The 15,857-nt window shown below is 43.1% G+C and overlaps 2 protein-coding genes across 5 annotated transcripts in view; one reads left to right on the plus strand and one right to left on the minus strand.

The window, feature by feature from the left end:
* Nucleotides 1-9,524, plus strand: part of rev3l (REV3 like, DNA directed polymerase zeta catalytic subunit) — a 77,040-nt gene extending 67,516 nt beyond the window's left edge. For all 4 annotated transcript variants that reach the window (XM_073493420.1, XM_073493421.1, XM_073493422.1 and 1 more), the window contains exons 25-32: nt 425-631; nt 1,042-1,151; nt 2,364-2,478; nt 2,592-2,729; nt 3,076-3,266; nt 3,867-4,113; nt 4,784-4,999; nt 8,382-9,524. In XM_073493420.1, coding sequence (XP_073349521.1) covers nt 425-631; nt 1,042-1,151; nt 2,364-2,478; nt 2,592-2,729; nt 3,076-3,266; nt 3,867-4,113; nt 4,784-4,999; nt 8,382-8,522 — 1,365 coding nt within the window. In that variant the 3' untranslated portion in view covers nt 8,523-9,524. The remainder of the gene's footprint in view (nt 1-424; nt 632-1,041; nt 1,152-2,363; nt 2,479-2,591; nt 2,730-3,075; nt 3,267-3,866; nt 4,114-4,783; nt 5,000-8,381) is intronic.
* On the minus strand, nt 9,444-15,686 carry mfsd4b (major facilitator superfamily domain containing 4B). Its single transcript, XM_073493424.1, has 4 exons — nt 14,501-15,686; nt 13,308-13,476; nt 12,919-13,035; nt 9,444-11,579 (listed from the first exon to the last, which is right to left on the minus strand). Exons 1-4 carry the CDS (start codon nt 14,786-14,788, stop codon nt 10,267-10,269), a joined length of 1,887 nt encoding a protein of 628 aa, XP_073349525.1. The 5' UTR covers nt 14,789-15,686; the 3' UTR covers nt 9,444-10,266.
* Nucleotides 15,687-15,857: the final 171 nt, after the last annotated feature.

Consider the following 15,857-nt stretch of genomic DNA (forward strand, 5'->3'; position numbering starts at 1 on the left):
TGCTCCACACTCCCTGGCTCCTGTCCCACAGGCTTGTTACATAACACACACACACACACACACACACACACAGGCACACACACACACACACACACGTGGTCAGTGTACAGTGAACAATGATGTGTAATGAGGTTTTTAGAAGGCACAGATGGAAGTAAGTTTTGGTAACAACTGGCCTGATATTGCTGGAGCTGGATGCTAGTTTTATTTGAGGACAACTCTTATCTGTACTACATACTCCCTGTATACAGTATGTATTATATGTTTAACTTGACAGTGCACTGTTCTGCAGGAAATGATGAAACCATTGTGACACTGGACATCAATCTTAGTTGTTCTCTGTTGTCTTTTTATAGAACTGCTGCACTTGCTTAGCTGTATCGTCACTCGTACACTCGCTGAGACCTTTGTTGTTTGTGTGCAGTCCTCAGTGCGTAAAGGGGTCCTGCCCAGCATGCTGGAGGAAATCCTCAACACGCGGATCATGGTGAAGCAGTCGATGAAGAGCTACAAGCAGGACAAGGCCCTGATGAGGCTGCTGGACGCCCGACAGCTCGGACTTAAGCTCATTGCCAACGTCACCTTTGGCTACGCCGCCGCCAACTACTCTGGACGCATGCCCAATGTGGAGGTAAGGCTCATCAAAGGTTATAATCAGCCACCGCACTAGCCTATGAGGTGGAGGAAGGCCCACACAGTCCCCAGTCCAACAAGTTCTACCATTCATGGACTTAGAATATTCAGCAGAAAAACAGAGAGACAGACAAAGCAGATTTGTGTTTGTTAAGTTTTCAAATTCCAAGTGTCACCATATTTAAAGCCATCTGTGGCTCTTTGGGAGAAGTGGAACGGATACAACACCACATATTTTCATGGGGAATATTTCATTTGTAGAATTCATGCAAATCTCAAATGATCTGGATTGTGTTTTCCTGGGGAGATAAATGTTCATTTAATCCATGTTCTGCAGACATTTCTCCAATATTTCTCAAACCTTGTATGTCAGTGTTTGTTCATTAACATCTCACCTGTGGTTTCCAGGTTGGCGACAGCATCGTTCACAAAGCCAGAGAGACCCTGGAGAGAGCCATCAAGCTGGTCAATGACACTAAGAAATGGGGAGCGCGTGTTGTGTACGGGGACACCGACAGGTAATCCACACACTGGGCTGGAATAATGCTGCTGTTGCCTGGTTCAGTGTAAACTGGTCTTGGCTGGGGCATTATTGCAGGATCTCTATGTAAAAAGGACGACTGTTCCATCATAAAGGTCTTATCCAAAGTTTAAAGCAACTACTGACACACTGATGACTCCTATTCGCCATGTCTTACCCTGTGTTAACAGTGCTAGCAGCTCTGTTGATGTGTCATTATATTGTGATGATGAGAGCCTTACTGCCTCCTCATGGAGCACATATTTCAATTTGACAACAGGCTCAAAGGCACTCATTAATTCTCTGTATCAGAAGGGCTAAAAGCTTCTGTATTTGGAGCAGTGATTTTGAGTGTTTTGGTCCGGTAGTTTTTTCAATAAGAACTGTGAAGTTTTAAACTGCAGGAATCAATTAATTACTCAATAATTAATTAATCAATACATGACACCAGCAGGAAAACCAAAAAGATCTGTGTTTGTATGTATGAAGTGTCTCACATTGAAATCAGTCCAGAAATTCACATATTCTGCTGCAGCTAACACACTTGTATGTGTCCACACAGCCAGGTTGCTGCTGCAGTGCTGCTACTGCCAGCCATATATTTCTACATGGACTTGGCCTTTGTGATAATTATTAATAAAGTTTTTTATTTTCCTTTCGCTTCACTGAAAAAAGAGAGCGAGAGAGCAGGAGAGAGAGAAAAGACCGTAAAAAACTTCCCTCCACCTGTTGTATGTATTCTCTTCATGTCTGTGAAATATCCCACAGATACAGACATGAAAACTATAGTGAAACGCTGCTATGATGTTGACATGGCTGTCCATAGATTATTCTCAGCTCTATTTTTGCAGAGAACCAGGCTTTTGTCACATAAAAAAATGAGACTCTCTGGACAAAGTGCTGCTGCAGCCTTGCGTGAGCTGCTCATGCCGGCTGTGTGTCTGCTCTAACCTGTTTACATAGACAATGAAATGAAAAGCCAGACGTTCCTACACACACACGCCTACACAGGATGCATTCAGGCACAGCACGGCCGATTCCAGAATGGGATTCTGACATGTTTGATGAAGACAGACCCTCTCAGCTGAGGTTTTTTTCTTGTTAGTTTGTTGCCTTGCTTTTGAAGACCAACAGTAAAGCGATGGCAGTAGGTGAGGTGCAGAGAGATGTGGCAGCACATGGTCAGCATATATCTCTGTGTGTGTTGCAGCATGTTTGTTCTGCTGAAGGGAGCCACCAAAGAGCAGGCGTTCAAGATCGGCAATGAGATCGCAGAGGCAGTGACTGCAACCAACCCCAAGCCAGTCAAGCTCAAGTTTGAGAAGGTAGTGCACGCTCACACACACACACACTTTGATTTGGATTTGTGTAGCTTCATCTGCACATTTAGACACACTTAGAGGTGATCATTGATTTGTATGTGTGTTCATGCTCCTAGGTGTACCTGCCCTGCGTGCTTCAGACAAAGAAGCGCTACGTGGGCTACATGTACGAGAGCCTTGACCAAAAGGAGCCTGTGTTTGACGCCAAAGGGATCGAGACGGTGCGCCGCGATGGCTGCCCTGCTGTTTCCAAGGTAACAGGCAAACCAACCCACTTCCTCCCTTCCCCGTTTCACTGTGCTGTACACCAATCACAGCCACGCCATCTCTGTTCCCTCTGTCGTTCACTCAGACTGTTCACATGTGTCAGTCAGGAGAAGGGCTGCTTTAATGTCTAGACACTGAGATGTCCAGTGTTCATTCTGCCATTTCAGCTGAGTCACCAAGTCATATTTAAATATCATGGACTCAAACAGCTGATTTTGTTACATTTCATGGAAATTCTGTATTATCTAAACCACTTTGTCTCTCTGTAATACTGTATTCTTTCTTCATTCTCTCATGTTTGTGTCCTCTCATCTGTCATGTGATTAACTTCAGATCCTGGAGCGTTCCATTAAGCTGCTGTTTGAGACTCGGGACATCAGCCAGGTGAAGCAGTTCGTGCAGCGGCAGTGTGTGAAGGTTCTGGACGGCCGGGCCAGCATGCAGGACCTCACCTTCGCCAAGGAGTACCGGGGCAGTGGCTCGTACCGGCCCGGAGCCTGTGTGCCTGCCTTGGAGCTCACCAGGTGTGTGTGCGTGCGCGCATATGTCAACACATTGTCAGTGGGCATTGGCAGAATAGCCACATGCAGAGAAACACCACATAAGACAGAGGAAATCCTTAGTTTCACCTGGATGAATATGTTTGACTGTTGACTGTGTGTGTGTGTGTGTGTGTGTGTGTGTGTGTGTGTGTGTGTGTGTGTGTGTGTGTGTGTGTTTTTGGTGAGCGGCAGAGTGAGAAAGAGCATGCTGTCAACAGTTACAGTAGTCAGTGTGAATCCAATTACTCCTTCCCAACAGTACTCATTGTCTGGCTGCACTAGCCTGCATGTACAGTACAGGAGTCTGTTGCTAGGCAACCCATCTTTTAATGGGAGAAAAAAAAATATTTCAGAGAAAAACATTCAGCCTCATTCATGAGCACTGTTACAGTTGATGTGGTGTGTTTATCAGGTTGGCTGGTTCTTGGTTTTGCTGAATTGACACACTGAATTGTGTTTGAAGTGAATTATTTGATATTTACAGTAGAAGAGCTGCATTAGAGCACAGGTCCAACGAACAGCTCTGAGGTCCCACAGTTCTGATCTGGCTCATCAGGTTCTTTGTGCTTTCTTTGGTCTCAGGCGTATGATGGCGTACGACCGTCGCCTGGAGCCACGAGTGGGTGAGCGGGTCCCCTATGTGATTGTGTACGGGATCCCCGGCGTGCCCCTCATCCAGCTGGTGCGTCGGCCCATGGAGGTGCTGCAGGACCCCGGCCTCCGTCTCAATGCCACCTACTACATCACCAAGCAGATCCTGCCGCCACTGGCCCGAATGTTCCAACTGATTGGAGTGGATGTGTTCAGCTGGTACCAGGAGCTGCCCAGGGTGAGACAGTTTACATTTCATGTCAGGAAATGTGCAGCCATTAAGATTGTAATGTTACCTCTGCAATTTAGAAGCAACGCAGATATGAGATAATGATTGAAGTGTTATATAACCCACATGAAAATGATCAGTATAAAAGAAAAAAGCAAGAGGAGCGTAATAAAGACACACGATAAAATCTGAATGTGAATGGGCTTGAGTTTGGAGAATTAATTACAAATTAACAACCAACTTTATTTGATTGACAAGTGACTGATGAGCAGACTGTGTAACACAACAGAAAGACAGACTGGTCTGTTGCTTCCCTTCCTATCAAAATAAAACCAGGCTTTGAGAAGACACTCAGTGTTGTTGGTGGAGAGAGAACAAAGGATGAAGAGAAACACTCTCTCTGCTTCCTGCTGAGGATCGAATGAGACTCATCAAACTGCAGCGCTGCTGCCTCAGTCTTTGTGTCCACACTCAAGTCAGCTTCTACTCTGACAGAGCACTCATGCCACCTGCTGGTAGAGCTGAAGCACAGTTGATCAAAATGATCAGTGTGTGTATAATTGAATCCAACTTTTAGTCATAAAGCTTTTCTAGATAATCCTGATGATGCTATTGGACAATAACATTTCATTCAAACATTTGAAGACGTTTCATGTAGAATTCCTGTCTCTCTGCTCAGATCCAGAAGGCGTCCTGCTCCTCTGCGGTGGGTGGAGAGGAAGTGGGGAGGAAAGGAACCATTTCCCAGTACTTCACCACGCTTCATTGCCCCGTGTGTGACGAGCTGACCCAGCTGGGCGTGTGCTCACGGTGCCGCGCTGAGCCCCAGCAAGTCGCAGTTACACTCTACCAGGACATGAGACAATGGGAGAGACAGCAGGACCAGCTGCTGAAGGTGAGAGACAGTGGTGAGGAGGAGGACGAGTGGACAAAAAAGCTCAAAATGATTACCTTAAGAGGACATCTCCTCGTTCCTTCTGTAAAAATCCAGAATCTGTGAATGTACAAATATATTTTATTTCAAAAGTTCTGGACTAGGGCTGAATCGATTTTAAATCCAAATCCCGATTTGAAACAACGCGATTAGCAAATCGCAGAGGCTGCAATTAATTTTGCTGTGGGATGCGCATCTGACCCACATTTTAACTTGTGTGTCAATGGTTTTACAAATTCATGTCGTCTTCCTAGTGTGAGTCATGCTCACCAATCAGACGTGGCAGAAGGCAACTGCGTATACACCTAGCAACAACAAAAGCTCATGAAACCCAAGTAAAACTTTGGATTTGTGGTGCGGAAAAAGCAACCTCGGAAGATTTAGTAACAAAGAAAGGCGGAACTTCCGTGATATGGAATTTTCTTATTGGAATTTTTTATTTATTGTTCATTATTACTTTTTTAAACTTGATTGCAGAATGTGCAATATGTAGATGCTGCTCCTGAGCTGCCTGACGCATTACAGTGTCAAATCATTGTTTACAGAAATTATTCTCTCGTTGGAATTTCTTTATTTGTATTATAATTACTTTATAATTATTTATAAAATATATAATTGGGGGTTTGATTGTTATATGTTCCATGGCAATTGAAAAAAAATAATAAACACTTGTTGGCAGCAGTTCATATCTTTAAGTTTTCGTCTTTTCACTAGAATATAACAACACAGTAAATATTGAACTGAAGCTTGACTTAAAAATCACAAATTGAATCGTAATCGCAATGTCGGTCAGAAAAATCGCAATTAGATTTTTTTTCCCAATTTTTTCCAACCTCAGTGTTAATGACCTCCAAGTTTCCACATCACACTTATAAGTTGCATGAATTTAGGGCTGCACAATTAATTTAAATATTATCGAAATAGCAACATGGCCAAGTGCAAGCTGCAGTTTTTTGATAAAGGTAAAAAAAAAGGTTTTAATAGTTTTTTCAAGAAAAATTAAAATTGATGCAAGAAATTTCCCATATTCGCACTAATCATGGATCATATTGCAATCGTTTTATCAGTCATCGCAATATGATATTTTTTTTCACCCAATATTGTGCAGCCGTACATGATTGGCTTTCAATAGCTGTGATGTCATAAAATCATCAAGTACATCCAGATGTTCGGTGAGGTGAGCGCAGACAAATGTTTCTCCATTAGCAGATAGATGTGAGCACACATCTGTACATACATCAAATGACAATGAGCAAAATACATTATTAAGTGGAATGGGGGTTAATGTGTTGAATTTAATTTAATTCGATTTAACAAAGAACTGTGTTCCAGTCATGTATGTTACGGCAGACAGACGGATTTACACACACTGGCTTCTGGGTCATTCCATGTCAACTCACCCAAAATCCAGAACTTTTCCCTGTTCGTGTCATGGATGTTCTCGAAAAAATGAATGATGAAACTTCTATTAAAATCATGGGACCTTGTAAAATCCTATAGCTAAATTTGTCCTGAACATCCCAGAAACCCTAAGGAAGCTTGGCAACGTATTCATTTAAATAGTTGTTGCTGAATGGTTACAGTAATCAAATTAAAAACTACTTCATCATTTTCTCCACTAGTTTTCACTTTTTTGGAACCAAACTTGGATTCTGTGTAGTATTAATGTAGTTCTGTCACATCTAGAAGTTATTTGGTCCTGCATAAAAAAACCCACAGATCTTATTAAATATAGCTTCAGAGTTGAAAAACACACTTTTGGGGGTTATTTTGACTGTAGAAGGATTATTTTTATTTCCTTGAAACTTTAGTATGTGAAACTGTTGATATTCAGTGCATACCGTACATACATATATATATACATATACATATATATATATATATATATATATATATATATATATATATATATATATATATATGTATGTATAATACATACACATACACACACATATATATATATATATATATATATATATATATATATATATATATATATATACGTATATATATATATATGTATATATATATATACACACACTGTTCTGTGCATCTGGACAAAAAATTTATCTTAGTTCCTCAGCTCAATACACATACAGTACATGCAATGAATATCAACACTTTCACATACTAAAGTTTCAAGGAAATTAAAATAATCCTTCTTGGGAAAATCTACAGTCCAAATTACCCCTTAAAGTGTGTTCCTCAGCTCTGAAGCTTTATTTAACAAAATCTGTGGCACTGAATTTTCAGCCAAATAAGCGATTGGTAAGGTTCAGACTACACATACACAGAATCACTTAAATGCTGAAATTTAGTTCAAAGGGCCAAACTTAAAAAATGTATTACTAAAAAAGTATTTGGAGTACAGCTGTAGGAGTTTACCAGGTTATTAGAAGTTTCAACATCTTTTATTTTTTTTCAAGAAAATCCATTTTTTGAGGAAAAGCGTATCTGAAGCCTTTTTAAACATAGGCCAAGTATACTGTGCACCAGGTCCCAAAATTATTTGATCTTTAAAATCACCTACTAATATCAAGATTGGGAGAGTGGCTTTTAAATGTAGTGGAACAGTATACAGAATCAAGCAAGGTTGGACTCACTGATCTCTTTAAGGTTAAAGGCTTTCTTGGACGGCTTGGAGCAGTGTATGTGTTCTTTTAACTTTTTATATTATGTATTATATGTGTATTACATATTTTATATCTATCTACAGTTAAATATTCAGTAACCCTTTTTGTTAATACCATGTTTTAAAGACGATCCCAGTAAAATCATGCCATTAAAATCCAAATAAATGATCATCTTGAATTATTGCACAGCCCTGTATGCAAGAATTTACAGTAAAAATGTACATTTTGCAAATACTACCTGTAAAACTTTTGCCTGCTACTTTTCTCCTAACTATAATGTGGAGACTCGAGGAGTTAAATTGAGGAGTTTCTCAGGGAGAACTCAGAAAGAAGCTTCCTGATATGAAGCCATGCTGGTCAGAGCTTCTCCTCCTGTCTGTCAGGGCCCACAGAGTGAGATAACTGAAAGCATAGTGTTTATCCACAGTCACTGGCTGGCCATGTTTGGGAATCATTTCCTCATTCTTGCAACGATTGTTTCCTTGTTCATACCAACCCTTCACCCAGTGTCCATGAGTAGTTTTTATAGTCAGAGATAAAGCATCGTCACAACAGTGGTTTCACTCTGAGCTGGAGGGGGGGGTGGATATAAAGATTAACCCTGTCAGCTCTTCTATACAATGAAGAAATAGTGTCTGATGTAGCACAGCCTCCTGAGTGTAATATTTCTGTGTTCACCCAGCTCATGTGTGCGAATTTATTTTTTCCAGATCTGTAGGAACTGTAGTGGCTGTGCAGAGCGGCAGGTGCCCTGTGTGTCCCTGGACTGTCCCGTCCTCTACAAGCTTTCCCGGGTCAACAGACAGCTCTCCAAGGCCCCCTACCTCCGACAGCTGCTGGAGCAGTTCTGATTGGCTCCTGAACGCAGGAGCTCACCACTGATTTGGTGCTAATTGCTCCCCTCTAGTGTTTCATTGTCCATTCAGTTGTAATAGTTTAAATGGTGCTTTGACTGAACCCTGATGGGTTTTCATTGTCTTGTAACTGTTATTTGTTAAGTATTTCTCTGCGTGTGCAGACTGTCTGGTTTGAGCCTCCTGTGGGAAGCGCCCCCCTCCTCCATCCCAGGACTTGTGTTTGTCTTCATGCTTGTTTACTGCCATCTCCCATTAGCTGCTATGGACCGAGTGAGGTTGATGTCACTGGTGACACAGCGACAGACGGCCTGTGATGGAACTGAGAGCAGTCCAATCAAGGATGACTTGTTGTATTTTTTATGCGCTGTGGCAGTTTGAAGTCATTGGTTTTTAAGGAGCTTCCTTTCAAAATCTCAAGACAAACTACATTCAAACCACCAACCGACTTCTTCATTTTTATATCGACTACAGTCTTTTGTAAATAGCTCCTGTATAGCTCCATCTATATTCTCACTGTGCATAAGCATAAAAAAAAAAACGAGAGCTCCAGCCATGAATGCAATCAAATCTGTTTTCAGCATTATGTTAAAAGGTTGACATTTTTCATGTTCCATTTAACATTGATTGTATTGATGTCCATTTTTGGCAGATTTGACACCTCGTACTCTTATCTACAGAGTGTGGGAACTGGAAACCATTTCAAAAATATCTGGGACTGTTGCAATACTGTATTTTCATAATTTATGTCATGAACAGTCTATTGTTTTCTTGTGCATATATAGTTTTGTGTACATGTCCAATTTTCAGTTAAAAAAATTCTCATCAGACCACGTCGAGATCCAAACTTCAGTTCTCCATACAGCTGTACCCAGGACCTGTGTATTTGTACATATGTAAAAATAATAATAAAGGAGGTGTTTTTTTTGTTTGTTTTTAATGGACATTGCTGTGGGTGGAGGTTTGAGATTGATATAATAAAAAGTCAATGTATGAAAATGCCTTCTGTATATGTTTTCAGTTTCAACAAAACCAAATGAGTCACAGAGAGAAAACATATGATTTAGAGAACCACAAGCCACATTACAATACATGACTTCTAAAACTTCTTTACAAAAGTGCAACAACAACAACAACAAAAAAAACTTCATCATCAAACATTTCCTGCTGTTGATAAAATCACTGCAATAGTGCAAAATTAAATTACGTTTTAAACATCAGTTTTTGGCAGCAGGGTGATGTGATGAAGAGGAGGCCAACCGTCCCTGTTTCAAATCATCCGCTCTGCTTATTTATCATCAAGCAAGGCACTGAACTCGACCAGCCCTGGGACTTTTGCTCCCCAGCCGGACCTTTGACGTTACTGTTGAGGGGAGCAAGCCAATGCAGTCTCCTTGTAGAGACTCAACAACGTATTATATCATTTATAACACATCTGTTATAAACCATTAACAATCTGGTCTTTTGTCATTCAGGAGCGGTCCGAAAGCTTCAAAATATTCTGATGAGTCTGTGCAAAACCCAAACCTTGAGTCAAAGTACTATATGGGTATTTCTGAGCTGCACAGTTTTCGGTCAGTAGTCAGGGTTGCATTCAGTGCTGCACAGTAAATATCACAACTGTTCATAAAGACTGGAGTTATCAGGTTCTGGACAACAAATGAGCACAGACATGTAGAGGCATTGCTCCTCCAGTGTTAAGTGAAAAATCAGCAGCACTGAGGAGTAAAAGGAGGAACTCTCAGTCTCTCTTCTCTCTGTCCAGAGAGAGCAGCAGTTTGCGTCTGGGTGAGTCTCCTACCAGGGAGATGGTATCTGAGAAAGAGGCTCCACCTGCAGGCTGCAATACCTGGTTGTTGGATGCCGCAGAGCTGCCTGTCAGACCAGTGATGTCCGGAGGAGAGGAAGCCTTGTTGGGTGAACTGATGAGACTTGCTGTGTCATCCATTTCAATAACCTCAAAGTCAGCGTCGTTCCACTGATCAGCCTCATTGTCCTGCTCCTCCTCCTCCTCTTCTTCATTGGCTCCGGAGTCCAGCAGTGCCTGACGATATTCGCTGTCATCTGCGTCGGAACGGCCCCTGGCACGAGGTTTCCTGCTCTGGCCACTCGGGGCCGAGGCCAGCTTGTACATGACTGGGAAGAGGATGGATGTGAAGGTGGCAGTGATGAGCGACAGGTACATGAGCAGGGGGTGATCATGAAACTTCCCCAGCAGGAAGCCTACAAGAGCAGGCAGCACCATTTCACCCAGCGCTGCACCCACCACGAAGGTTGCCGCCGTGTGGCCTGTCACTGTGGTGTACTGCTCCACCCAGGAGATGCCACTGGGGAAGATGGTGGCCATAGACGCCCCGTACAAACCAGTGCATACCCACAGGGCTACCTTCTCCTTGCTGAAGAGGCAGAGGAGCAGGGAGGACACAGTGGAGCCCACCAGGCTGAGCAGTATCATGGTGCCTGGGTACATACAGGCAGCAAAGAAGATGGCCAACCCCCTACAGGCAGCAAACGTCCCCCAGAACAACGAGTTGAGCCCAGCTGCCTGGGACTGAGGCATGTGGGCATAGTCCTTGGCAAAGGTGAAGATGAAGGACCCGTATGCAACCTCGGCACCTACGTAGGCAAAGAAGAAGAAGAACAGCAGGGCAACAAGAGCCATGTGATGTTTGGCCACGAGGGGCTTTCCTGACGACGCGCGGGCTTTGTCACGTGAAATGCTGCTGCAAGAATAAAGGATGAAGAAGAGGAAGGAGATGAGAAAGACAAAAGAGCCGATCACAATGTAGGCCCACATGGATTTAAGAGTGCTGCTCTTGTTGTGGACATAGTGGTTGATTGTGTGAACATCAGGGGCTTTGGTGATTGGCTCTGTGGTGACAGGAGGTGTGGAGTTGGTCAATATGATTCCTGCGCTGCTGTTCCCGTCAGGCCCAAACAGCAGCTTGGCTATGATTGGAGATGCAAAGGCCCCAGCTGCAAAGCTGAAGTGCAGAGCTTGCATGTGAGGGCCCGCCTGCTCGCCCCATGTGTTGAGTATGAGGACATTACCACCTAAAGAAAAAAAGAAAAAAAAAACTGATTGTTATATACTGATTATGGAGTAAACCATCATTTACATTTATCAAGGTATCACTGTGTGAGCTACATCATGTTGATGTCCTGCAGTGACCCCGCATTCCCTGATCCTGTGATGTTTCATGGGGTAGTGGTTGAAATCTCTCCCTATGAAATGGGACAACCCTTCAAGACCCTCATATGTCATCAGTTGACGTCGATGTTGTTTGAGTCAACAGAAATTACTGGGACACTCGCAATTCATCCACAACTTCACACTATCAATTGAGCCATCAAAAAAAATGAAAATAACACAGCTTCATTCAGCCCTAACACTCACCCTACCCCTCTATCCTAACTAGAATCCGGACACCCTACTCCTAGACGTGAACATGCAAAACAGGGGTAGGACTAAATGTTGGGGTAAGGGGTGTAATGGGATTAGGCCTAAGTTGCTACAGAATTTTTTTTAAGATAAATCTTAAACCTTAACCTCTATAAAAATACAGAGGTCGGCAGGTATCAAAGGATAAGCTTTTAATCACATTGCATGTAAATTTAAACAGATATCCCCATAACTATAACTTGTAGATGCAACCTGTCATCTTATAAAATGTGTTTCAGGAGCAGCAAAGATTATTGGGGGGATTTGACATTTTTATTGCTATATTGTTTGACAGGACAGCTGACGAGTGACAAGAAATGGAATGAGAGAGAGAGAGGAGGGATGACATGCAGTAAAGGGCCACAGCACAGAGACTAACCCTCGTTCACAGTGGTGAGGACACAGCAAAGATAAAACAACCGTGTTGTGTTCCAAAAACACACTTTATGTCCATACACCGATCAGCCACAACATTAAAACCACTGACAGGTGATGTTTTGGCAATCGGCTGCACCTTGCAATTGGTGAGTATTTCTGTAGGTTTGTGATCTGACAGATGAGGGCAACACATTGCTGTTCCGCATTTTGTCTGCGTGCCTTCATGGACACAAAGAGTACTGTCGGATCGAGTGAGGGCCGTCACACCAAACTCTTATCAAACTGTCTAAACAGTGCAGTGCTAATAAACTGTTAAAACTATAAAAATAAACATTCTGTTACCACACTGCCTATTTCTGCCTAAAATGTTTTCAGGCTAGAGCGGAGCAGTGCATTCTGGTTGTTGTAGGTTTTCCACCTTTGAGAAAAAAGGAACACCACAACACCGTTTCTGTTTTCTCTGCTCATGCAGCACCAATTTCAAAAATATTAGTGTCTTTCTTTTGCAGAGACGGACCAGTTTTATGCCATCTTCCAGCAATTAAAATACTTGTTCCAGTGGTATTGTCTTACCTGTGTCCAGAACACCCATTGACATCCCGATGCTGGACATGAGCCCAGTGAGCAGCAGAGCCTGCTTACAGAAAGGGATAGCACACATTCCAAATGCTGTGACCAGCATAGAAAACCCTGCAAGACAGGATAATCAGAGAGAACATGCTCTTATTTTAGTGGAAGAGGTGTTAAAAATCAGAGGAAACTGTCATGTAAAGCTAGTGGATGTGTAGGCTAAAGACACAGGTCACAGGCTGGTTGCCATAGGTTACAAGACATAGAAACGAGACAAGAACAGATACATCCTTCATGTTGTCATCTTCAACTTGAAATGGAGCCAGTAATTTTTTAAACTGAGACACCCCTACACACAACTTCTCCAACAACTCCATGTGGTGAGGAGTTACCGAGCAGCAGATGGGGGTTCATGCAGTCGAAGAGAATGCCTCCTAAGAGGGAACCACCGATGTAGCCCCCAGAGCGGCCCACGAAGATGTAAGAAATGTTGCTGATGTTCTTCTTCACATTCACAGCCAGGTCTTCAAATGTGGGGCCGAGAACAGAGATACTCATCCCCTAGAAAGACAGGAGAGCAGCATGTAAATTGAACCCTGCAAACTGTCATATATCTTTGTAAAATCGTGATCATTTTCAGTGTTTGCTGCATGGCACGAGTTAATTATAAATAACATGTTGTAATCTACTGCTGCTCTCACTCATTCACCCGTCAACCCTTTTCAATTGTGACAACAAAATCATGTTAAATGCAGCATGCTTCCTGGTCAATTAAGGCTAATGTGGTCAGAGAAATTAACATCTCTGCTTTCTCTTACGACTTTGTATAATCATTAAATATACACAACTAAACTCTGGATGACTGACAATGAAATGTGACTGCTGAAAATGGTAACGTTTGTTTGTAAACCTGTTATGCCAAGACAGTAATAAGGCAGTTTTCTATATCAGACAATGTGTTGTACCAGGGTGAAACAGTGTATTTAACAAACATCCCACTGTTTCTTACTCGTCTTTATATCCATATTTTGTAACTCAGTGAAAGTGAACAAGGGTGTTGCTGAAATAACAAGCCTGTGCGTATTTGAATTTACTCTGTGTAAATGGAGGTATGGATGCTTTCAGTAATCTGATGCGGATAACATTGTCGAAGAGCAAGTTTTACAACTATGTAAATCCTGTCTCTGCAGGATACTGAAGCACTCTTCTCTGCACATTACAAACAGTCTGATGTTGACTGACAGCTTTACAGACCAGCTCATTTCTAAACGTGTCACTCACCAGCTTTTGCTTTAGTGTGTCCTGGAGAGACATGTAATCACATACACGTAATCCACATGGCTCAGAATTCTGAATTCTGAAGAATGCAAATCAAACTGTAAACGTTCATTTGAAGGACTTTAGAAGTTAAAATCATTTTCACTAAAGATAAACCTTGAGTGTGAACAGGTGTTTGTCCTGCTACCTGCTGACATCATAACCTCCTAACTTACTATCAAGCTATTTTAAGAGCAGGCCTGAGGAAGCTCACAGATACATTAGTTCTGTATGAACCGCACAGATGTTAGCAGGCGTCCAACATTACCAAGCCCAGGAAGGATGCACAGAGCGCGAGGGTGACCATCCAGCGGCCGCACGCTCCATACCCGCCCCCGGCCCCGGCCCCGGCCCCGCTGACCACTTCCACGTCGCATCCCGCTCTCGTCGTCCTCTTGGCCGCCTTCAGGGCACTTTTTAGCCCTCTCCCGGTGTCCTTCCTCTTGTCAAACAGGGTGTCTTCTTCCTGGTCGTCGTTGTCGTCGTCGTCCTCCATGCTGGCGAAACGAACGTGCTTCTTTTTAACGACGGTGTCTCGTGCGGCAGAAGAAGACATACCTGTCCGTGTGTCACTACGAGTGCAGGTGGAGGTGGACCTGAAGCTGTCACAGAGCTGGTGGAGGTGGACCTGAAGCTGTCACAGAGCTGTTGGAGGTGGACCTGAAGCTGTCACAGAGCTGGTGGGGGTGGACCTGAAGCTGACACGGTGCTGTTGACCAACGACTGACAGCTGAGAGCGGTCCGATTAGCTTGTTGGCGCTTCCGGTGTGTCCGGTGTGTTTCTCCGGTCTAAATCGTTAAAATGAAGTCGGTGGTGTCTGAAGCAGCTGGCGGAGGAGAGGATGACAGCGGGGCACCGCTGCTGCAGCCGCCGAGTCCCTCCATACACCTCCAGTCAATGTATGGCTGCTGGACGTTTGCAGAGATCGTCTATTGACGAGGAAGTTCACTCTTTTTCTAAAAGTGACCCACTTTACGGAAAGAACATGGCATAATATCTCGTTCTGCGCATTATTAATGAATCAGCCATGCACAAACACAAAAGGCCTTATTTGTCTTTGTTTGTTGGACTATATTATTTTCTCCGTCTTCGAGCTCCAGTGGTTACGGCTTTTGTTGATCATGCCCTGTCTCTCAGTAGCATAAAGTTAGTCACCTGACATGTATTTCTTTCCCCTTCGACAGCTCTAAACCATCAGCTCTGCCTCTGACCTCATGACATATAAACTCACTCACTCACGAGACAGGCGACCTGGCTCTATTAGTGAATATCACTAATTTCAGTTGGGCATAATTTGAACTAATATTACTGAACCTGGCAAAATTATAGTTAAGTATAGTAGTACCTGAGCCAGTAAGCCACATGTGCCACAAAGCTTTTCTATTAACCTCCGTCGTCACGCTACCACACAGCCAGTTTAAATGGCAGCTGACGCTCTTAGTATCCTGAACTCAGAGCTGAGTAAGACCTCTTTGCTTCTTTTTCCTCTCTCAGTCAGCTGACAGGGCTACAGGAAGTAGTAGCCAGCAGGTTAACATTGATTGGAAGGCGGCCTCTAGTGTTAAGAGAACAGTGGTGCAGAAGGGTTATTACCATGTCACACTAGAAGGGGCTGGAGGTAGGG

The sequence above is a fragment of the Pagrus major genome, chromosome 22 (genome assembly GCF_040436345.1).
Source record: "Pagrus major chromosome 22, Pma_NU_1.0".
Classification (NCBI taxonomy): domain Eukaryota; kingdom Metazoa; phylum Chordata; class Actinopteri; order Spariformes; family Sparidae; genus Pagrus; species Pagrus major.

Bases quoted from the DNA above. Each gene is read 5' to 3' on its own strand.
- mfsd4b (XM_073493424.1), bottom strand. From the start codon at position 14,788: ATGTCTTCTTCTGCCGCACGAGACACCGTCGTTAAAAAGAAGCACGTT. The intron at 13,036-13,307 runs GTAACTCCTCAC...CCTGTCTTGCAG, and splicing joins GAACCCCCATCTGCTGCTCG to GGTTTTCTATGCTGGTCACA. The intron at 11,580-12,918 runs GTAAGACAATAC...TTTTTTCTTTAG, and splicing joins AATGGGTGTTCTGGACACAG to GTGGTAATGTCCTCATACTC.